We start from the raw sequence: 24,862 nt of genomic DNA, 5'->3' as shown, positions 1-24,862 counted from the left end.
ACAGCAACACAAAACCCACCTCATTGGCAGCATGTTACACTGAGAGGTGGCCAGAGGCGTTGAGAAGCACCCGCCCCGTTGTGTTTGCTGAGGTGGTGAACCCGGTGATGTTAGCAGATAGTGCCGGCGGTGAGATGCTGCTCCCCCGCTGAGCTGGGGATCACACAAAACTCACCAGCTCCGCAAATATTGTCGCTTTAAGTTACCACAACGACAACATGGTCCCGGCTTCCAGCCTGGCGTGTAGCCAGAGCACAGTTCAGATCCGTGCTGTTACTGTTGATTTGCCAAGCTCATGTCAGTTAAAATTTTACCTGTGTTGGTGGATTGTCTAAAGAGTGGACAGGAAGAATTTGAGGAGTTCTGAATTCTAAAATACTGGGGAACTAATGGGGAATGTTGCCTTGGTCTTTAAGGAGAGCATCACAGCCTATTCTGAGCTCTACCATGACTACACAACCACCCAAGTTGGCATGCACGACATCATCCGCAGCTTCCGCGAAACCATGGATCAATACAGCCGTGAACCTGGCCGATACAGGTAATCGTTACTAGGGCTAGTGATTTCTTTTCCTGATTGTCACCTTCTTGTTAGCAATAAAATGTGTTTGTTGTTTTTTTTTTTAATTACATTTTTCTTATAAAATGCAAATGGCAGCGCATAGGCTACGCTGTTTCTTCCCCAGTGTGTACAGAAGCGTACAGTGAGTTGGTTCAGGTAGCTCCTAACAGGAGAGATGCCCATCATCTTTGTGCCCCTTTGCTGGACATCCTCCAGTAGTTCATGTCTCTCCAGTTCTGGGCTCCCCAGCACAAGACCCAGCATTTCAGGTGTGGCTTCACCAGTGCTGAGTAGAGGGAAAGGATCATCTTGCGTGACCTGCTGGCAGTGCTGCTCCCAATGCTGCCCCAAACTGTCACCTTCTTTGTGGGAAGGGCACGTGTCTGACTCTTGTTCAGCATGTCCACCAGGACCCCCAGGACATTTTCTACAAAGCTGCTTTTCAGCATGGAAATTGCTAAAAATGCACTTATGTGGGTGTGGTTTTGGAAAGAGAGGGCTCATTAAGATACAGCCTTTTGCTGTAGATTTTTCACCAGAAATTTCTAAGTAATATCTTTTATTACTCGCTTCACAAAATCTAAGCTTCTCTGTGTCTTTGATGGGAAGGAGGTAAGCAGATGTAATTCTTAATCCTGTATTATTTTCTAAGAATGTCAGACACTGTTCATAGCTTTCTTCAGCTCTGTACAAACTAGGACTGAGACAAAAAAAGAGCTTGTGTACTTCTTTGTAGATTTATGGGTTCTGACGGTGATGAAAAAGAAGACATAGGAGCAACAATGATGTATTATGGAACAACTTTTGTCCAAGAAGCAGACTTCCCATTCAATTTCTACCTAATTAACATGAACAATCTGTCAGGAAACAGTATTTTCGAAGCCGTCAACTTGTGGATGCAAAACATGCCTAAAGGGAAATGGCCAAACTGGGCGGTAAGAGTTCTGGACTTATCCTTACAGGAAGGGCCTGTTCCTAGGTGATAACCGTAGGTGATAGTTCCTCTTAAGGTGATAGAAATCTCCCCCACACACGTTGATTTCCCTGGGATTAGCTTTACAGGTATTTGCATTGAAGCATGGTTGGGACGTACAGGAGATGAGCCATAGGCAATGCACTGAAACCACGGGCTTTGATTTCCACAAATGTAACGTGGGAGCAGTTCTGTTCACCTATTGGATGGGACCCTCAGGAATGCAGTTTTGTATCCTGAAGGCTGTATCTCTGGGGAAGGGGGCAAAATGCCCAAGGGAGTATTTAGAAACAGCTTTTGGCTGTAATGGCTTTCAGAAGGAAAAAGGCAACACACCGGGACCATATGGAGTTGCAGCTACTGGTGTTTCACCACATTTCTTCCTACACGCAGATCTTTTGTTTCAGTCCCATGCTCAAACATGCTTACCTTTTGGGTGTTCTCCTTCAGGGCTGCCAGCTTTTCTCAGCCCCGGTATAACAGCAATCATCTTCTCAAAACAAGCACCACCTTCGTGTGGCAGAGAAAACGGTAGAAATCTGAGGGAAATGTTACCGGGGGGAGTTAACGAAGTCTCAGGCTGATTTGTCATCTCCCTGTGTCTCTACCACCTACGTTCTAAAATATTTTGGGCAGAAACTTGTACTGGCATCAAAATCAGGATTCACCTTACAGACCTGCAGGTGAAAGGGGAAAAATTACCCACTACATTATTAAATCAGCTAATAGCACTACAGGTCTTTCTAAGTGGTAAGGCCCTTTTCTCAAAATAAGCCACTCTTGTCATTTATTTCTTTTGGGTGATAGTAGCATTAGTGTAATTATGCACTTGGAATATTCAAGTGAGCGTTTGGCCAATACACATTAAATACATTTAGCTGCTTACCTAGGTGGTGGTTTTTGGTGTATGTCCCTTGGAGTCCTCCCTTTCAGCACGGTGAACACAGGCCGATTCAAATATGTTTTTCTGTTTATTTTGTTGCCTCTGGATAGAATTTCACTCAAAATGGTTTTTGTCTTAGAGCAGTTTCGTGTACACATAGATTTTTATAATGTCTGTTTAACAGAATGTTGTTTTCCTCAGGCCGGAAGCCCTAACACTGCTCGGATTTCATCTCGCTTTGGGAAGGAATATGTCAGTGTTATAAACATGCTGCTTTTAACCCTCCCTGGTACTCCTATAACTTACTATGGTGAAGAAATTGGTATGGAGAACATTGCTTCAGAAAATGTAAGTGAAGAGTACATAAATTCTGATCCTGTTACTCATTTCTGAGAAATGGAACTACCAAAAATACAAGAACTCTTGATTAATTGACCAGCTCCAGTCTTTGTCAATGATTAGGGGGTGTTCTGTGTTCCACATTGCAAAGCCATTGTACGGACTGCAGAAACGGACAGGCCGGAGACCAGAACTGAGGCCCTGATGCCTGCTGAGCTGCAGGGTCACAATCCCGGTCCCTGCCTGCTGCCAGATTAGTTTTTGTTGCTTTGCTTCACTTCAGCAGAGGAAGCAGCAAGTGCCCAGGCCTGGGCTAGTGGCTCTGAGAGGTGTGTTTGGTCACCTGAGGCAAGAGGAACAGAGTCCTGTATCGCCTTCCTCTCACAGTACTTGATTCACTCTGTCAAAGTCCATTATTTCCTGGCGACTTCTTAGAGTAAACCAAAGTTCACGGGAGCATTGTTGGAGCCACTGTCTCCTGGAGACTACTTTGCTCTCACTATAGAGGCACCTCCCTAAACCACTGCCCTCACTAAAATGCCCAAGCTCAGGAGAGGGGGCATCCCCCAAAAAGGGTGGCCGTACAGACCAGCCTCTGCTTACCATTTCCTGGTGGAAGGGGCTTTTCTGTACCACACAAATGGATTTCTTTGGATTTGTATTTTAGATCCAAAGGTATAAAAGATTTAGGTACCTGAGCCCTGGGACCAGGTCCCTATCTCATTTGTTTGTGGTTGCAGGTAACACAGCAGGATGTTTGTGTTTTGTTAGGCGATGGAAATGTTCAGAATTACGTTTATTCAAGGTCAAGGGATTAAACCAAAGTGCCCGTGCCTTTCACACTGTGCTGACCTACCTGACTTTCAGTTTTCATATTCTGCCCATATTAATTTCTCATCTCTCCTCTGATCGTACCTGACTGCTGTAGTATCTCTTGTCAGAGACATACTGGCATGGCTGGAAAAGGTCATGCCCAAAAGGCAGCAGCTCAGCTCTGCCTCTTACGACCACATTTGAGCACCTTAAGAGCATGCGCCTATGGCAGATGCTGTTTTTACTGTGGAAATCCTCTATTACAGAATGAGACACTTGTGGTGATGTTATCAATGGTATTGTCAAGTTTTGTGCCAAAGGGAAGGAAGCAGTTGCACGGAAGCACAGGATTGTCTCCAGGTTTGTCTGATTCAGATGTGAGGAAATGCTTCTCTGACTTAGGGAATCTTTCCCCTGAGAAATGCCTGGGTCAAAGCATCTCCTGCGTTTTCTTACTGCTGTTGATTACTGCAGGCAGAAAGATACTCTTCAAAAAGTGGCTTGCCCTTGGCTCCTCAGGGTACGCTCATTTAGTAGCCACCCTGTGGCTCATGGCTTTGTAACAATGCAAAACCACTCTTCGTTCAGTCTGGAAGAGGAAGAATCCCTGATTAATGGGTGTCTTAGAAAGATGGAGTGTATTTGCTAAGGGAATAGTTTTTATCCCTGGCATTTGAAAATCTTCAAGAAAAACTAGAAGAGGTAAAGATGAAAGGCAGTGTTACCAGTGTTGAAAACTTAGGTTTCTTTTTTCCTGCTTTTCAGAACATGCTAAAAGGAGAAACCCGTTATTTATAATGTCACGAAGCAAAGTGACAATTTCTTTTGTTGAGCTGCTTTTCTGACAGATTGTATTGAAAAGTGCCCTTTATATGAAAAACAGTTTTCATCGAAAACAAACACCCAAAGTATGTGCAAAATATTTTATGCCCTCTTATATCATTAAATTTAAGTGTCAGATCTTTTGGCAAGCTCTTCAATAACAATGAGGAAGCTTTTCCAGAATTTTTCTGAATTCTTCAAAGTGAGAACTTCAGACTTTTTGCATCAACACTTTTTAATCAACTAAAAGCTGGTATTCAGTACAATTTTTGCACTTGAGAAAAAAATTATTTCTAATATAAGAAATCCTCTCCAAATTGTAGTCCTTGAGAACATATGCTTGAAGGGATCTATGGTGAAAAGTGGGGTGGTTACAAGAAAGCAGATACCAAAGAGGATTTACCAGTTGTTTACTGTTCTCTCTTCTTAGGACTCGTTACCTCATATGTTCCCTATTGGCGTGTCTAGTTACCCATCAGAATATTCTAGCTGTCTTTTATCCAACCTTCTGTTGCAAGGCAAGGCTACTAAAATCATCTGGGGACTCCCAGTTTTACCCAGTGATGCCGCATCTATCAGACTTTCTGTTCTCTTCCATTTCAGCAACTGTCTCCATTCATATTTTCTCACTGTTTCTATTTAGATTTGCAGCAGGGTTACATCCTCCTTGTTGCATCTTAGCATGAGCTAGAGAAAACACTACTGAAATGGTGACTGTATGGACTATGTTGAGAGCCTGTTATTTAAGGGATAACTTTTTAACAGACTAATCAAAGCAGGAACTTCTTGGCAACGGCTCTAAACCCACTTTATTTTCCAGGTCACCTTCCCAGAGAAATCCCCCATGCAGTGGGATGGCCAAGTTAACGCTGGCTTTACTGAAGGCACCAGTAGCTGGTTACCCGTTAACCCTGACTACCAAAGTGTGAATGTTGAAGTAGGTATTTGTGTGACAAACCAAAGGTCTGAAAATATTGTAATGCATCTCTTTTGCTCTCACTTCCTAGTGGGAGCTGGCAGCGTAGCTAATAAAAACAAACTCCAGGGAGGAAAACAGAAAGGTATGGAATCCTAACTAATTTAAAGAGAGAAGAAAATCCTTGCACCAGCAAGGAGTCTACTTCATCTATATTCATTTAAACAGAGCAACTGCAGTTACAATGTAGGAGTGGCTTTTTAACATCCTTTTAATCATTTTAACATTAAATTGAAATCCAGCATTTTTTTTATATTAATATATAAAGCACCATCCTTGTAACAAGAACTTAATACAGACCTTCTCTAATGTAAGTAAATAAATTCTTCAAAGCAGTTGAGCAGTAGATCAAACAGATTTTGCTGATTTACAGTGCTGACGAGAACTGGAGACAAAAATATGATTCAAAGACAGGAAAAAAAAAAAATAGGAAATTCTGTGATTCTGTCAAGCTTTTAATGGCTATGGCTTTCTGTGGAATAAACAATAAATACTCAAAAGGACACCTGCGGAGGTAGACATAGCGTCACTGATGGGGGAATTCTGTCCTGCCAAAAACCTCCATCTCTGCCACTGCACAAATCCCAAGAAAGTGCAGGAGAAAAGGCAGGTTTTCAGTGGAATTAGCAGACAAATTTGAAGCGTTAATTGTCAAAACTGAACTTTAATATGTGTGTTCTTGGCAGACTGTGTGGGTGTGAAGGAAGTAATATCTCCTCCATTCAGTGGGAAGAAACAACCCCATTAATGCTGGCTTTGTTGCAGGTACAGATGACCTGGTCCAACTCAACCCTGAGCTTATACAGAGAGCTAACTTCACTTCGCAACAATGAGCTGCCCATTCATCGGGGGTGGATGTGCTACGTCTGGAATGACAGTAATGTTTTCGTGTATGTGAGGGAACTGGATGGGTTAGATAGAGTCTTTATGATGGTTCTCAATTTTGGACTGGAATCAACAATAGACATGAAAGCTATAGTTCCTAGTCTTCCCTCGGTAGCTACTATAAGACTAAGTACCAATTTTAGCAATACTGGTAAAGCTGTCAATACCAACACAATTAAAACTGAAGCAGGAGAAGGCCTGGTCCTTGAATATAAAACAGGAAAGCCTGTTCATACTATGGAGGCTTTTCAAGACAACTGTTTCGTGGCAGAAAAAGCTTGTTATTCCAGTGCCTTCAATTTACTCTATGTGAATTGTTAAGTGCAAGAGTAACCAAGTTTTCATGTTAGTTTAGAAAATGCTGATTTCAAAGAATGGGGTAAAAATCTGTCCTTTTTTTTGGCTTTTCAAACTTGCTTTGTGTACAAAATAAACAGCCTGAAAAATGAAATTAATACATAATTGTCTTGTATTTGGTAATGAAACACTGGTATGGAATAAACAACGATAGCTATTTAGACACCCCCACTGGGTCTGTGGAGAAAAGTAGTAAATGCCCTGAAAGAGTAGCCTGTTTAAGTGTGTGTGAGGAATGGGAACAGTTTCCTGGGTGCTGCCCCTTACAGTTGCTGGTAGTGAAGCACTCCTGAGAATCTGGAGCCTGTGGCAGTTGACATTTTTATTTAGTTAATTATTTTTACATCTGTAACTTTAGAATGAGCATTACACAGGGGTAGCTCTGTATTTGTTGAAACAGGAAAAAGCAAGATGATAAGGAGTATATAATGTTCTGATGGTTTACCTCTTCCCCTCTTCTCTCAGCTCTTAGTAGCTCTGAATATGTACCATGCGTCTGTCTTCCCAAACAATGAATAGCACTCTTGTGCAAGAATGCCTTGCTCAGAAATTATGAAAGCTATGCATCAAGCTGCTCCAATGGGAGCATTCTTTTTGTTCTCTCCTCTGGAGAGACTCTGGCCTCGCCTTCTGGGGTATTCATTTGTGTTGTCCTCTGGAAGGACTTTGGCACCTCCTTTACCATGCTAGTTAAGGCCATTGCAAGATTTCAGATCTTCTCAGCTGAAAGAGTTCTACTTCTAAATCCCTGTTCTTAAGAGTCCATTTTTCCTTTGTAGTTGGTTTGGCCCCACTAAGTGATCAGCACTCTCTGGCTGCTGTGTGGCTGGGAAGGGCAATAATCATCACTGCCTACAGCTGGGGATTAGTTTTAGAAGAACTTATTGAGACTTTTTAATCAAATACAACTGTGTGGGAGAATTACTGCCTTGTGTAAAATTTGGTCTTGGAAGAGAGGTCTTAGACTAGAAATGCTGCCCATAAAAAATTGTGTGTCTTTATACGTTAGGCTTTCAGCACACTGTTTTGCACTACTGCTCCACTTGTATAGTGCTGTACATACACTTGGCTTATAAACAGAACTGTACACAAAAGCAGGTACTTCTGTACCATTTGGTGGTGGAGAAATTTAGCTCAGTTTGTATATTTATAAAGCAATGTCACGCCCAACTTTGCCTTTGAATTTCTGGTCTGCTTATGCTCAAAGAGCAGAGATCCATCTGGAGAAGGTGTTCACTTTCATATCAATAAAAATCTGACACCAAGTTCTTCAGGTAGTTGATATGCTTATCAGCTATTTGCAGGATTTGATGTAATGTTGGAGGCATATCACACATCCTCAAGTTCTTTTTTCAGAAAAGCAAGCTGTCTTGCAACCTAAAGCAAGGAAAATATTTTATTATAAAATAATAAAACTCTTCGTGCTATAAGGCTTCAGATTGTTGTAGAGCTATTCCAGTCTTCCTTTCCTACACTGATGCTAAGCAAAACCTTGCCCTGAAACAAAGTAAGTCTTTTACTCCTGAACTTCATTTGGGAATAACTGCCACAATAACTAACACTTGCTAGGATTTGTGAAAATTAACAGCAATAAAACTTGTGATAGTCTGAGACACCAGTAACAATGCAGCAGGTCTTGGCAGTCTGTTGCTTTTAGCATACATACTTGCAGAAAGTGCAAAACCCTGAAACCTAATTGTAGTAGCTTCCTTTGACTGTACAGATCATGCATTCCAAAATATAAAGTCCAAACCCATCATATATTTTACTCATGAGGAATATGTAAGTAAATTAAAAAACAAAAAAACCAGTATGGCTAAATTAAGCTCTTAATACTGTATAGTACAAGACTTCTCATGCTGGAACAATGTTTTGCACAACTTAGAACCTTTCATTCAAAGCTCCTGGCATATTACAGTGGGATTTTAACACTATTTTGAGGTTTAAGGCATAATGAGATTCAATAATTTTACTCTGCTGTTGATTCCTTTGTGTAAATACTCAAGAGCAGCCTTAATTCCAACATTTTTTTTTCTTTTAATACTTCAAACGTACATTCAATGACTGCATGAACTACTGAGGTTGAAGTATTAATTGAGGAAAATCTCCACACTGTGTTATGGATGTGTACAATAAAGGGAACATACCTCATTTAGTGAATCCTCCCAAGATGAGTCACAATGACTGCCATTTGCCTGGATGTCTAAGATGATATTAGGGATCCAATTTCCTGGAACAATGAAGCCAGCAATCACTTGACATTGAATGAACAAGGAAAGGTAAGTGGGGGATGTGAGTTGTTTAGGGATAAAATGTTATTCTGCCTTCTGTTCTGAAATCATTTCTGTTATTCTTTAATGGGGGAAAAAAGGATTATTTAGGGGCTTGCTGGATGAACTATATTTATGTTAACTAAGTATTTGAAAAATGTTTATGTATTTAATGTATATGTTCTGTCTCTCTTTGGAAAGATGTGCTTTCTCCTTCTGAGCTAAGGTGGATACTGGATTATATTGTATGTATGAATTCATTTAAGGAGGAGTCAATCTATAATGTTTAATTACATGACTGCTAATATTCTGCTTTAGTTAAGTCCATGAACCTGTAATATTCTTATCTTACCTTTCTTTTTTGTTCTGCCGGCATGATCTAGTGCAGCCTTCCGAAGTTTCTGAACATATTGTATAACTCCTGTTAGTGGTATTCGCTGATCATTTTCATATGCCGTTATAAAAACTGAGGGATAACACTGTTGAAAAAAAAAAGGTTAGATACATCACAACTGATTTTCTATTCAATTGAGTGAGCAGGTTTTTCTCCATATATCTTACTGTACTACTTGTTATGGTTCATATAAAATGTATCTATTACATAATTACCTGTAGTTGAGAAAACATTTTACTTTTATCAGTAAATGGGAGAAGTATTTTGGTCTGACAAATGACTAATTAATATTAGGGGATCATCTGCCTGCAAAAGGTAATCAAAAACATTGTATTTCTGCTGTTAAAGGTCTGATATGTGACTGCTTGATGCTGATTATCACCCAACCCCCTCTCTCTTCCCCCCCCCCCCCCCCAAATAATCATGGAATGGTAAGCCTTAAACAGAAGTAGTTGAGATTTACTTTTGCAAACTCTTTTTACACTTCAAGTTGTTTTTATTTAGCAAGATTTTTTATGAAGCTATGTAACACAGGTAGCACCTCCTCAAACACAGATTTCCTCTGATATAACCATGTCAAAGCAATAGCTCATTTTCTATTTCACTGTTTGCCTCTAAAGGATGTTTAATCAGTAGAAAATACCTCCTTTCTGCTTTGGCAAAGTATGGAAAACGCAGTAAAACAGCAGAAAGCCCCCAAAAATGAAGAACATATTTTACATGCTGAGGTTTGTTAGACGATAGAGTATGTGGCAGTCCTGTAACAAAACCAGCTTATGAAATCTCTTATTTAATGGAAGGCATTTGGTTAATGCCAGTAGTCTCTCTGACTCAAATATTGCTAAGATTATTACTGAAATAGCTTATATTTTTATTAATGGTTCATTTTAACACAAAGAAGCAGCTAAGTTTTAAAATGCTGGGGTAGAAAGCTTTGAAAAGGTAAAACATTTTTTTAATTCTAGTTATGTTCTCTATTATTTTCCTATCAAGTGCTACATGTTTATTCCTGTAGTATTCCACACAGAATGGGTAGCTTTACCTGTGGCTTAATATTGTGGTAAGGACAGTAGCTTTTGATATACTTCATACATTTTTCATCTGCTAATGGATTTCCCCATTCTTCTTGTTCTTCAATTGTCAGTGGGAGATGAGTTTTCATCATTGTGTTTAGAACATCTACGAAAGGAGCCTTAAAAAATATTAAAAAAAAAAAAAAAGTTGGCAAACAGGACACCAGACTTCAAATGCTCAAAAGTCAAGGCTTTTTCAAATGAGGAACGAGATTTAGAACACTTCAAATTCTGAAAGAGTTTTCTTAAAACAAGATGTTCTTTAGTTTGGTATTTTTGTTTAACATCATAACGAGTAAGATGTCTGCAGTACAGTACCTTACCTGTAAAACCATGGCTCTGATAAGTTCTGGATTGCTGTTGCACAGGGCTCCTGCAAGAACTCCTCCAGCACTGGCAGCTGCTAGTGCTGTGTATTTTGGCTGAGAAAATCCTAGTTCGTGCAGCAGCATGATGCAAGCCTTAAGGTCATGGAGACCTTTGAGTTTGTTATGCTGACATCCATCTTTGTGCCAGCTATGGCCTAGCTCTCCTCCACCCCTGGAATTTAAAATAATTCAAGTTGGGAGTTTCTTTCAAAAAGAGTACAGAGCAAAGCTTCAGATAATAAAGGACAGCAGCAGCCACAGAATCGCAAAAACATAGTTTGCCTTTCCAAATAACTTTTCTGTGTTCCTGTCTTTACCCTCCCTTACAGCTAAAATACACAACCTGCAAACAAAAAAAAAATCCTTGCATGACTCGTGAAAATGTAACAGCATAAGGGTGTTCTAGGACACAAGAGCACAAGGACACAGAACTTGCAGAAAAAGCATTTTAGGAAATGTCATTGTCAAAGTAGCCAGTACAAAATAAAATAATGATATTATCTTTTTATACAGGAAATTATTAAAATGATAACTAAAGCATTTTCCTTTCTTATAATGGTATCACTAGATTTATTAACAAGAGTGAAAGAATATTATTTCCTAGCTCCGTGCCAAGATGCTCAGGATTTCTTTGGTGCAGCTTAAAATTTGAGAGTGTCAGTAAGTTTTTCTTTCTGTGAATTTCAAATACTACAGGAAATGGTGGTTTGCTGTTTTTTGTTGTTGTTGTTGTTGTTGTTGTTGTTTTTAATACTCACAGATTTTTTTTTAAACTAAATTTACTTGTATTCCTTTACATACAACCATGAATTTAGTTCTAAGCTACCTAAAGTTTCCTTATTCAGGTTTCAAGTTTAAAATCAATCAACTGATTAGTCTGCCAAAATTCATTTTTGGTACTCTCTAGGATTGACTTGCACTGTAAGATACAGGGATACTTACAGGGAGGAAAAACTGCACAATACTGAATATATTTGTTTGCTGAATTAGTTTTGGAACTATTATTTATAACGTGTTCATTCTCCCCTTTCCTTCCCCTCCTTAAAGTGATACTTTTATTACCTTTCTTTACCTAATGAATTATCTCAATGAAAATGTGAAGTCTGTTGTATATAGTGGTTTTATAAAACTAATTTGTTCGTAGTTAAACTAAAAACAGAAGATTTACTCAACAGAAGAACAGAGGCAGCTTAAATGTTTAGTTGTTGCTGTAGAAAGGCAAATGGTTTTCAGAAGGCACACACTGAATATTAGTACACAATGCCCACAGAAGAAGAGGGCAGTAACATATACTGCAATTTGAACATGTTATCAAATATTTTTGAGTGAAGATGAGATGAAAAGTAATGAAATTTCAAAAAGATTAAAACTTATACACAACCATACTGTTGATTTAAATAACCTGAATACAGTATGTAGTTGTAAAAGTGTATTTTCTTCCCAGAGCAATTTTTTTAAAGGGCTTTTAAAAATTCTAAAGAGATGGAGGTGAAAAGCGTGAAGACTTAAGATATAGCTAAGCAGAGAAAAAACTTCTCTATCTCTTCAGTTGCACATCAAGAAATATCTGTATTTCCCACAAACGAAAATCTTATTTCTATGTTATTTCTATTTGACTTACCTAACATGGCAATATGCTAATATCCAACCCGCTTCAATTAACAACAGCTTCTCTTCTTTAAAGCTCATGTTCAAATCTATGCCATAAGCTCCGTATACATGAACTAGAAGTGGTTTCCTGTGTAGCTCTTTAGAATTCGTATTATGAAAAACTGTAATTGGCACCAAAGTTTCATCCTGGAAATGAAGGAGTATTTTACAATAAAGGACATTTCAGAAATCTCAATGACACATGGCAATGAAAACTTCAATTATTTATTTTAAAATGTGTTTTTTTTGATTACAGTAATTTTTTTCACTTAGATTGTACAAAGCACTCTTGAAAAATAAAGCAAGAGACTGAACCTCTGCTGTGTAGGCTTATGGATGCAGAATATAAAATTCATTTAAGTGCAACACCTGAGGAGTTTTTAAACTACCAAAGCACCCAAGTCTTCCTTTCCTCTTTAACACTAAGAATATCTATGATTAACTAAATAGTTTACCACTTACTGCAGCACAAACTCTTTATTAACATCACCAATTTTTTAAACGCAGGCTGTTAAAACTCTCTCGATCTATACTGTGTAGATGGTTGTGGGGTGTCCTTTTCAACTGCTGGCATACTTTTCTCATTTATCATAGAGAACGTGATTCCATACATCAGCTAGGGAGTCTAAGTTACGCTGTACTAAGATTCTTGACTCATCGTGTGCTGTTATCTGCTCTAGCATGCCCAGATCAATGAAAAAATCTTATCACGACTCCTTCTTGTTCTTCTCTACAGTACTGAAGAAAACACCCACTGGTAAGTAAGTATAGCACCAAATGCTCTTTTACATTTTTAATCTCTATTCCCTGCCAAATGCATTTTCTATAAAAGGGTGGGGTGGAAGGGAAGAATAAAGGGAATGGGAAAAGGACTGGAAAATCTTACCTTGCTTTTAGCTAGTAAACGTGTAGTGTGACAGTTGGTAATAATTGGTACCTCTTGCACAGCTTGTTCAATGAGATTATTTTCTTTAAATGAATATGCAAAACGCTTAGGGGGGTGTACTGGGGAGGTGAGCTGAAAATAGCAAGTGCTGGTGGTATGTTCAGGATGGGATTCCAATTCAAATGCACAGGCCCACGCAGGCAGCTGAGAAAACACAGCATTTCAAGTGAGACCCTTACGCTTCTTCTATAAATTCTGCTTAGTGTGTCCTTCAGAGGAAAAGATTTTGAATAGCAAGCTAATTATCTTCAGTTTCTACGTAGCCCAATCTTTATTTCTTTTAAATTCAGTAATATAACAGTCATAAAGTGCGAGACTTTGGTAAACTTTTCACCTAAGGCCATTGGATGAAGTTTGTTAGTGAAATTGAAAAATAAATCCAAATTAAAAACCAGTTTGAAATGAACATTAGTGCAGATTTTTTAAAATTAAAACATTCTTTGAAACGGTTCCACACGGTTTTTAATTTTTATATCCTCTTTCCCCTCTGATTTCCAGTCGTACTTCACCATGTTACACAGCCAAGTCCATGTCAGTTGTTAGGCTTTTGCTGTGAGTTAGCTCAGTAATGTTAAGCCACTGAAAACCCCTGCCTCTTAACTTTGTTCTTAGTGCCAGCCATTGTGAAGAACAAAACCTTTTCCTGGCACATTTACCCTCAGACACTTACTGCTATTGTATTTAAGATTTTTAACTCCACTAAGAATAAAAGAAATCAAGATTCATTCTTTGAGAGCAGCGGGGACATAGTCAAACCCTCTGCCAGGCCACTGCTTACTTGAGTTAGTGTGCTAGAGACTTCTGAAATGGCAGCTAAAGTCAAAGTTCTCCAGAGTAACTGCAGACCCTCTCTGAATAAATAAATTAACTAAGACCATTTTCAAAAATGAAAGGTTTCAGAGACCGTAGAGTACACTCTGTTAAAAACCTTTTCTCTGTAGCAGTTTTATAGAACCCAGTACTGGTAGCTTGTTGCAATAAACTTGCAAGTTCTTCAGACAGTATTTCTCAGGCAAACAGATCAATCAAATATTTCAGCTAAGTGGTCTCCAGAAACCATGGTTTTTAATTAAGTCACCATATTTGTTTTCCACAAGTATTTAGCAACAACTAGAGACAGGAAGAAATACTCCCCATAAATTGTACTGCAATACCCAGGTTTCCCATTTATTATTCCAGCAACCGTATTTGTCTTCTGAATGTTCTGATCTGTCTTCTCAGGGAGGGCCAGGCTTACTTCCTTGCATGGGCTGATGACTGTAACCACAAATAAGCCCAGTAAAAGTTATCTTTTGCTTTATAATCTTATATTTTTGATTTATGATCTTATATTTAAAAGAATTAAATTGATCCTGTGAGATGTGTTCCGAGTGGCCCTGGACTAGATGAACTAGTGGTTGGACTAGATGATCTGCAGAGGTCCCTTCCAACCTCAGCCATTCCGTGATCAAGTACTGCTGGAAAAAGACCAAGTTGCCCGAGGAAGCTAAAACTTACCTTTATTGATTGAACTGAATGTGAAACAAAAGAAATCACATTTAAGTAGAGATGACCGGCATTCTGCAGGAACAAAATACAGTGATCACTGAACATTTCCAAGTCTATTAGCTTGGTTTTCTCTTCCAGTGCATAAACTAGCTGCCAGTTCTCCATGCCACTGGAACTTACTGGTGCCTTCATCAACTGTAAACACAAAATACAACCTTGTATTACTAAGATGTAGTAACAGTTATGAGACGTACAGACATACAGCTGATCTTGTGCAACATTTTAATTAGAAAAGATTGTGTTTTTTTTTTTCTTCCTGACTAAAACTGGAGGGTTTTAAATTTGCTTTACTTGGGCAGAATGGAAAAACAATTCAGTAACTGCATACATATTGATAGCGAGAGAGATCTGTGTGACAGATGGCAATTATTTTTTACAACCCCATTTGCAATTGAACTATGTTGCTTTAAGACACTTTGAGTATGCTGGAAGGGAGAGGGCAGGGTAGGGGTTTTCCACGAAGGCTGCTTCTGCTGCCTATTCATCTAAGCAGGCAGTCTCTCTGTTTAAATCTCATTTTTTCAGCTCCTTCTGCCATGGTTCTCTCACTTCCTCTGCTTATCATACCTGATATCTCTCCAGGCTCCCCTTCCAAAGTTTGCTGAAAGTGAGCTTGGGAGCAAGGAGTGGCTCTGCACAGACATAGCAGGCAGGGCAGAAGTTCTTTTTTTTTGCTTCTGTTCAGTCTGATCTTTAAATACAGGGGGAAAAAAAAAAAAAAAAACTCAAAATAACTACAGATAATTATTCTTAGTTATGCTTACTGAAACCTACCCCTTTCAAGTTTAAAATGTCTTTTAATTGTCCTTGGGGAGGTCACCTGAAAGCTCCAGTCCACCTTTCTTTCACAAAGCAATAGGTTTATACTATGGAGGTGACAAGGCTAAATCCAGTCTGCTCTAAGACTGCCTTTTCCACTCCTTCTTATGAATTTCCACTGCTTGCTCTGTACCGGCACAACTACTACTTATTAAACCCAAGTGGTGAACTTGTTCAACTAGCTGATCCAGCATAAACCAACCTTATTAAACAAGGAAAAAAAAAAAAAACAAAACACCTGTACTGGCTCAGCCTCCAGTCACATGGGTGTTAAAGGTTTTGTAAGGAAGACAGGATCATAGCAAGCTGTTTTCCTTAGTAAAGGGTTTTGCTTCAAAGGGAAATACTTTAAAAAAAGTAACACCACCGAAGTGCGTGTATATGTATATACTTGATATACTCTTATATACTACAATGTACGGACTTGATTTGGTACACAAAAATGGGCAAGTTGGATGGTGTTGATGGAAGGTTCCCTGTCTGGCAGTCAGCACTTTGCAGCAGTGCACTACGTACAGGAGGACACAAAATGCTGCCACCTGAGCAGCAAGGCATTTCCTCTCAGTAAGTTGTATAGTCTTAGTTACCAAGGGAAAGTTGCCACTTGAAACGTTTTAATGTGATTAGGAAAACTGATATGGATAGAAGTAAATTTATGGAACAATTTCTATCTAAATACATTTGCAAAAGGAAGCTCAAATCTTGTAAGGGCTTTCAGTGTGTCCAGTGGCACTGCAAATCATTTGGTTATTGAGATAAACTTAAATTTTAAGAGGGCAAATAACTGGTAAAGAATGCTCATTTCTTGACATTTCCAAAGAAATTAAAAGTGAAATCAGCATGCTACAGGCAAGACTCAGATAGTACTGTAGTTTTTGAATCCATGCAGCAATCTTTGTAATTCTCTTGAATTATTTCAGTAAGCTGTGAAGCACAGTGTTAAAACCCAGCCTTACTATTTCTATCATCTGCAACGGGCATCTGAATTAATCTTACGACTCTTACTATCCGTTAAGATTACCTTATATTCTGCAGGTTCTCCGTATGTAGTGAGAATATACAACTCATCATTTCTGTGCTCAATGTGGTAAATGACACCTTTTGTTCGTGCTTGTACAAGAACAGGTGACTTAAAAGGATGTCTACAGTCAACCAGCCAAACTTCTGAGGTTGTCTTGCTGTTGCTGTTGATAGTGAGGAAACGCCTATCTTTTGTGCAGTATATGTCCACAAAAAATCTGTAAGCAATAATAATAATAATAAAGCTTAAACCTGATTAATAATCAAAAACTATATCAATTAATCCAGAATCATGGGCTTCCTGCTACAAGGTAAGAAACGGCATGCCTACAAGTAGGCTGGAAAAAATCCAGACCACTTGGTTCCAAAACCACTTCTGCAGCATTTATTTCAGCACTCAAAAACCAACAACTTTGTATGTGGAACCTGAAGTCTGCAGGGAAAGCAGTTCAGTTATTCCCCAAATTAATCCAGGTTTTTGTGTCAGTCATATGGATTGGAAGGTCACAGATGTATATGCTTTAAAATTCATGCAGAAATTTCTATTGAGCTAGTGACCTTATTTCAGAAAAAAAAAGTTCTAAAGAATAACTTAAATTAAAATTGATACAGAACATCATGTGGAAACAGCAAAGTAGGAGCTTTTATAAAGATAAATTGATAAAAAGCCTGTTACTGATTTAACTTTCCCCGAAGTAAGACAAGAAGACAACTTGGAAAAAAGAAAAAAAAGCAATACTGTCTGTATAAGACAAGACAGACAGTGTTGAAGTGATAAAGCTGGAAACTAGGAACTGCTTAGCAACTCTACTGGTTTTAAATGCTTCTAAAATGTAGAAACAGGAAATAATGGTAACCAGTGGCTGGATATTGAACAAGTTCAGGCTGCAAGTCAGATTCAAATTTCTAAATAAGTCACACAAATTAATTGAAATGTCACAGCTTGGGACCTAAGAGTTTCTTTGTCATTTTTAATCTTTAAGATGGGATGTTTCTACACAAAGTACATCCAACACACAGCTTCAGGAGATTTCATGAAGAAACTGCAGGGTTGAGAACTGTACTTTGCATTATACAAATCAGATGCAAGACTGCAATAATGATCCTTCTAGACTTCAAAATACTTGAATGGTGAAAGAAAGGAAGCTTTGGATAGTATTTTCAGTGTCTTTAATTATTTGCAGGTGGAGAAATTCCAATTTTATTTTGGTACAATTGTTTTGTCTAATTGCACCCTCTTGATGTTTTTAAGAGGACAGAGACAGCAGGGGTTCTCAAGTCTGCAAGGAATCAGCCTCCTAGCTCTCCAGTCCACACAAATTTTGGCAAGTGTGGCACTGCCTTCAGTAGAAATTCCAACAGTCCGGCTCTGCTGACCTTAACTCTAAGAGAATCAATCTGAAATGCAGGTTACAGTTCTCCCCAAGGTCTCTGGCCTTCATATCACATACGAAACATATATCTAGCCTTTTTTTTTTTTTTAAGGAAGTCAAGCTAATGTCAGCTTGTACCAAAAATATCTGATTGCAAGTAAAAGAGTTGGTGATATGTAGAACAGAACTGCTTAGTGGCAGTGCACAAGCCCGTCTTGCCCTTCTCCACAAACAAGTGTGTTCAGTCATGAGCTGTACTAGCACATGAACCTTTAGAGTAAGTTTCTAGTAGATTTACTGTAATGACTACGACCTTCAAAATTATGCCAGCAGTTTCCCTGTGGGGAGATGTCAAGCCAGTGCAACTTGATTTTAAAATAATATGCAACAACTACAGCTGGAATAAAAGATCTGATTTACTCCATCTCAATTGCAGATTTTTTTTTCCAGATGAATGTATAGTTGAAATTTCTTTACTAAATATGTTACTTGAATTAAGAATACTTACAAACATTTATAGTATGCCGTACAAATCTGTCATTTTAATGCTACTTGGCCGAAAAACGAGTTATGCACTCAATTCAGCAAGAGCCCTCTTGTCTTCCGAAGCCACTGCTTAAAGAAAGGTTATTGAGAGGGTATTCAGTCAACAATAGTTCTCTCTCTGGGCACGCTGTAATGATTGTGCTCATCCATTACCCAGAGCAAGGATTAGCCTGAACTTCTATGTTTTTTAAAAGATGTATCAGACATCAATAGCAGAGAAAACAAAATGAAACCCCCAGTCTGATTTATCCTGTATGAAACTGTCACATACTCATTAAAGGACACCCTGACCCGAGACTGACCTTGACATTTATAATCTTAGCTGAACTCGTGAGGTAACAGAGAAAAGTTAAATCACTGCTGTTCACATATCAAGAGGAGACAAAAGTACATTCTCAGACTGTATTCGGCAATACTGAACAAAACTTACATGGCACAGCAGAACAGAACTTCAACATGTCTTCTACCATTTGAAGTGTGGTATAGAAGAACATGTTTTCCAAACCAGTTGTATTTTACTTGCTAAATACCATAGAATATGCAAAGGACTTATTTTATTTTAGATGGGTATTACCTTGCATCTTGCTCTGTATAAACCAGCTCAGTATGCTTCTGTTTAGTGAAAGTGGTCATAAACACATCTTGGCATTTAAGGTTCTTCTGACTTGTGTAATACAAAACATCATTTGTAACCCATTCTGGAAAAAAGACAAATGCATGTCAAACTGGGAACAGTACATGCTATTGCTGAGAGAAAATAGAGCTCCATGAACATTCTGAAAAAGGTGGGTTGCAACTGATGTGGAACTGAAGACAACACTTCTACGTTCCAGAGGCTGGGGTACGCCACAAAAAGATTTTTCCATGTTTTCTTTGAACGCCACGTATCTCGTAACATGTGAAGGGAAGAAAAAAAAAACAGGGCCCAGGAAGAGGAAGCTCTTGATGCTGTCACGGTCCTGGAGGTAACAGAAAAATAGGAGATATGTGGATGTTTAAAGCTGCACAGGGCAGCAGAGATTTAAATAGTCACCCAGACAATAGAGGATATGAGCTCTGCACCGCTGCGTGTGGCTGCAGGGAAAGCATATAGAGGAAAACAATGATGTATATGTCCCATGGGTACTCCTGAGATAAAAATACTCCAGTTTTCTGTGCTTGCATATGTGGTAATTACCTAGAATGGTAAATTCTTGCCCTGGCCAGGCAAACTCCTTACTGCGCTACATATCCTTGATAACATCTACCGAACTCCAAAATACAAGCTGTCGAACGTTGTATAATCTGTTGCGCTCTTTTTGCTATATTCTTTAATATACTATTTAAAAAAAAAAAAAAGAAAAAAAAAAAAGAAAGATTTCTCTTTCATTTAGGTTTACTTCTGCATGTTTTCAAGAGCAATGTAAAACTCCCTCACCTATGCTAAAAGAGTTTACTGAAGCCCTAACTGAATTCATTGGGCTCTGAATGGTGACCCACATCCTAGGGTCTGCCTGAAATTCCAGCCAACACTTTGTAGTACTTAGTATTTGCATACTTTTAAGCTAAGTGCTTACAGCTATCAGTGATTTCAGTTCAATACCTACATTGCTCAAAAAGATCCTTATATTGCAAACAGTTATGTCAGTAAATTTTTAAGGAAGCATACTGAATTCAATAAAAAGAATGATGTGCATGAGTGTTCAAACATGTATAAATGCTTGCTTTTATAAAGAAGGAAAACTTGCATCATGAAAGGAGTCACTCACTCATATCAAATAACTTGTAATTTTGCAGTGTGGAGGAACACATCTCTCAAATGAGAAATAGTTCAACAGCTGTAAGGATTAAATCTAAAAATGTTACTTCCTTACTTTTTATAAAGCACTACTCCTATTATATGTAGACTAAGAAAAATGCTTTGAAAGTTGGTGTGAGTGATCTACAGGATATTTATAAATACAGCTTACCAAAACTAAATACATTTGGAATGACTTTTTCCACGACAGGGAAATCACCAAATTTCATAACAACACAGGTTGCTTCTTCAGAATTTTCACTTTTTAAGCTGGTAGCCATGTATCTCTGATCTGGTGAAATTCTGATCCGTTGAATAAAGGCATCATCAAAGCCAAGATCTTCAGCACTGAATAAAATACGAACATTTCCTTCATCTACTACATGAAAAATAAAAATAAAAAAAATCCTTTAATTAAGGCATGTCAAAATGAACAGTATTTGTTAGTACCTATGTTTAATAAGTCTGCTCACAGTATTCATAAGCATACTGCTGGAACCAGGTATTTGTTTTGTGAGACACCTGCAAATGCAGTTTGTAAAAATGAACGAAATAAGTACTGCACTCCTCCCCTTCCCCAAAGTGTTGTTGGTATAACAAATATTTGAAAAGTATAGATACTGGCATCTAGAAAATGTATTAAATTTTAAAGTTCAAATACCTATAGTATGTGGTTTTACTAAAAATAATCAGGTTTTTTTTTTCATCCTCTCTGAAATAAAATAGGCCTTTTTTAAAACTTTAAATTAGGACTCTGAGAAGAAGAGGTTTTTCTCTTTCCTTTCTAGAAACTTGCCTCAGTTTCAGTATATGTTATTTCCTTACTCTTTTCATCTCACCTTTTCAGAGTCAAGATTTTAGAACTGTTCATCAGTTGTTAAAGAATGTTATAATTTTTAATTTTTTTTAAAGAGCAATTAAGCTTTAATATAAGAGAAGTATGCTGATGATACATGCACAATTATTTTAACATTTGTACCATGCTAGGAAGAGAAATCCCTTACCATCATCTGCTTTTGAAAGAAATATGCATCCATTCTCCTCAAAGTACACACTCTCTCCAACCTTAATCTGTTCAATGCAAAACAAACTTGTTTCAAGTCCAACAGCCAGATTATGACCTTAGAAAACCTATATTCAGTGTTCTGTACAGCACAGTTGTATGTAAATCAAAGAAAATAGCACATAACAGAAAGAGGGGAAAGAAGGAATTACATGCATCAGAAAGGTTCTTTCAAAATTAGTGTGTACTTAAGCAACCTAAACGTGCTCTAAATTTAATCAATGGCTGAGATGACCTGTACCTGCTCTTCTAATTTATAATGTCTTATATTCTTTATCAAATATCAGATTGTTGTTGAACATTTTTTTTGTCTTTGACTATGGTGAAATTAAGGTCAAATACACTATCGTAAAGTGACAAGCTGTTCTAAACACATGCTTTTACTATCCATAACTATTCAATAGTTGAAATTACCACCATAACCAGTGAAATAGCATTTTATAACACGAATGACTTCACTGCCATTTGTACGCAACGATGGAAAATGTTTGTATTTTTTGCCACTTACCCGTGGACTTTCCGAACTGAGTGTATACTTCTTGTGCAATTCTTCTATTTTTTTCTTAATTCTTTTTGCCATAGCTTTGTATCTTCCTGAAATTTCATTCCAGTTTTTCTGCTCTGATTTCAGAAGATCCTTGTACAAAAGCTCTGGTGTTGTTATAGATGCTATTTTTTTTCTTTTGCAAGGGATTTCTGTCCCTTCCTGCTAAATAAGGAAAGAAAACAAAGGCTATAATCCAGCAATTTGTACTCCAATATGAATACACTGAGGCAATAATGATCTTTCCTGAGCTACAGACCCACAAACCAACTTTGCATTATTACAATAGTACAAGCCATTAAAAAGAACAACCACAGTTGGAAGGATTCCTTCAATTCTTCCTGGTATTTTAGGGATGCATTCTAAATGAACTCTACTTAACACATTTACTGAGGTTTCCTTTTCAAGTTTAGGGTACTTTAATGTATGTTCTTAACTGATTATATGTAAGTATGTTTGGTTTTGTTCTAAAACTAGTTTTCAGTTATCTTTATTGAATTCTATTATTTTTTTCTTCTTCAGGAGTGGTTTTTTTTTTCACCTTTTTCCTTTCGTAATGTATTATTTCTTATTTCCTTTTCTACATAGCAATGCCCCTACGCTGCCTATCCCTGTAGCTAGGAGTCCTAGCAGCTCGTTCTGATTCTTTCTTCACCTCCTCTAAAGGGGTAGTCTAAATGTCCATAAGGAGCAGAGCAAAGTGAAGCAGTGAACTGATAAGGGTTATGCAACAAGTTTTTATCAGGAATAAGCTCATGGATCTGGTTTTGCACAATCCATGAGCTGCTATATTCTGCTACTTCATTGCCAACAAAGTTGTGTCCTTTGTAAAAACATGAAAAATGTGTTAAAATTGCTAGAACAATGCTAATTCTTTTTGCTTACTGTAAAATGTCATTTGGTCAAACTATGCTTAATATGTATTACAGTACGCAACACTGCATAGGTCACATGAAGGAGCATTTTATAACTTTCTATGTAATATGTTTCTGAACTTATAAAGCTGTACACACTTATAACCCATCCTTACTTTGCAGCAAGAACTGTTGGCTTGTTTCTGGTTTGTCCTCACAAATGGTTGAGATCTGAAATGTGAACATTAGCAGCAGTTCCTTCTCCTTTCACAGGCTATGTCTGCTTCAACTACTAAGCTGCCTATAGACATAAACTGCAACATAAACTGCATCATTCATGAGAGCATGAGTGTTCACTACCAGTTCAGTCCAGGAGTTCCCTAGGCCTAGCATATCAAATCAGAAGCACATGTCAAACAAACCATGAAAGCTCTTAAAAAAGCTCTAGGGGAACTCTGTAATTAGTTAAGGTAAGTCAAGTACCTTCCTTGAAACATTAGTATATGCTGATGGCACAGACATAGCAACATGTTACATTATGGTTAAAAATAAGAGGGTTACAACAAATACTTCAAACATAATCTTTGGGTTAACTTTGAAGAAACACTGTTAACTTAAAACAATTTTTGAACAACTACACAGACATCTGAAAGTATGTCTAAGATAAACCAATGCAACAGTCTTAACATGACATTTATGGCGTTTACACATATGTGTGTTACACATATAAATCAGTTTACAGGTGGGCATACTGCAGTAAACTTACTTTTCTGCTACTGTTAGAAAATTCTTAATTAGAAACACAGGAGCAGAAGATCTGAAATTATTTCAGCCCATTTTATGACTGTGTGATACATTACTAGTGATTTACACAATAGCTATTTAGAGAAATAAAAACAAGTGCTTTTTAAAGTACAGTTTTTCAAAAGTGTACATGATTGTGAGAAGTCATTATATTTTAATATTACAATATGGTATAAAATGTGATTTACTGATCAGGATACAAAAGGCCAAGTTTTTCTGAGCCACCTCATGGTTAGGCCTAGTGTCACCAGTTTGGACACTTTTGATACTAGCTGATCTTTCCCTCCTGCCACTTTAACTCAATCTTTCTCGAAGATCCTTTCATTATTATTTTACAAATTGCTACAGCAGGAAAATCAACCCAAATGTAGCTTGACATCAAAGCAGTACAGGAAGCTGAGCAGAAGTATGTGTCTTTCAACATAAGTGAAACCCTAGTATTTATTCTTCTGCTTCAAACCCTTTAGGAAGAACATATTTCCTTGACTTCTGAAAACTATGGCTGGCTTCCTTAACAGATGCATCAGGATGGCTGTTGACATTAAGGTTGCACGTAAACTTCATACCTTGCAGGAAAAGAATCTCCATGGCAGGATGCTTCCAGGTGGCACAGTGCTTCCTGACCAGTCCAGGATGTGGCATTTTTTTTTGTTTTAATTTACTATAGAGACGTATTTTTTGAAGATGGTTGTCCTTAGAGCAGTATTTGACACTGTAGCTCAGCCCTCGGATGAAAGATTTTGCAGTCCAACACATGATGTCCGAATCTTTTTCTTGGCAGTCACCCTGAAATTTACGAAGATCCCAAACTCCTGATCACTTGCACTATGTGAAACATACGTGATATAAACAGAAGGTAAAACTTCATCTTTCAAAGACTGCTTTACGAGGCAAATCAGACTGGAAGCGTAAAAGTGAAGCTGTTTCTTAACAGCTGATACACGCAGCTCAGCTTGCACATTCACCTGCCACGCTGCTCCATAGAGTGGGTCCAGGCAGCTGGAAGTTTAGCTGTAGTAGGGAAAGGCAGATGTAACTGCACAGCTGCTTAAATGCTGAGGAAGAAGAAATGAACAAGTTTTCGGGAAGTTGACTCTTTTCTACTTTAGAAGCACCACGTAACACCAGAATCACTTTATCCCAGGCGGGCACTTTATGAAAATCAACCCACTCGCCAGGAACACGGGAAATATCCCACCTATT

At 38.0% G+C, this 24,862-nt stretch overlaps 2 protein-coding genes across 2 annotated transcripts in view; one reads left to right on the top strand and one right to left on the bottom strand.

The window, feature by feature from the left end:
• Positions 1–6,588, top strand: part of SLC3A1 (solute carrier family 3 member 1) — a 13,940-nt gene extending 7,352 nt beyond the window's left edge. The window contains exons 6-10 of the mRNA XM_032184411.1: positions 417–541; positions 1,299–1,497; positions 2,620–2,766; positions 5,213–5,329; positions 6,134–6,588. Of these exons, the coding sequence (XP_032040302.1) occupies positions 417–541; positions 1,299–1,497; positions 2,620–2,766; positions 5,213–5,329; positions 6,134–6,574 (1,029 nt within the window). The 3' untranslated portion in view covers positions 6,575–6,588. The remainder of the gene's footprint in view (positions 1–416; positions 542–1,298; positions 1,498–2,619; positions 2,767–5,212; positions 5,330–6,133) is intronic.
• On the bottom strand, positions 6,430–24,862 carry PREPL (prolyl endopeptidase like). The gene is given in 15 exon segments (XM_032184410.1): positions 6,430–7,987; positions 8,758–8,840; positions 9,233–9,359; positions 10,317–10,466; positions 10,671–10,887; positions 12,337–12,512; positions 13,252–13,455; positions 14,809–14,994; positions 16,700–16,916; positions 19,192–19,315; positions 20,567–20,773; positions 21,399–21,465; positions 21,966–22,163; positions 24,226–24,309; positions 24,311–24,862. Coding segments are annotated over 15 exon segments (2,193 nt in total). The 5' UTR covers positions 24,416–24,862; the 3' UTR covers positions 6,430–7,939.

This window comes from Aythya fuligula, chromosome 3 (assembly GCF_009819795.1).
Source record: "Aythya fuligula isolate bAytFul2 chromosome 3, bAytFul2.pri, whole genome shotgun sequence".
Classification (NCBI taxonomy): Eukaryota; Metazoa; Chordata; class Aves; order Anseriformes; family Anatidae; genus Aythya; species Aythya fuligula.
The sequence above is the reverse complement of the archived record's forward strand: the minus strand, read 5'-3'. Positions and strand labels throughout refer to the sequence as shown.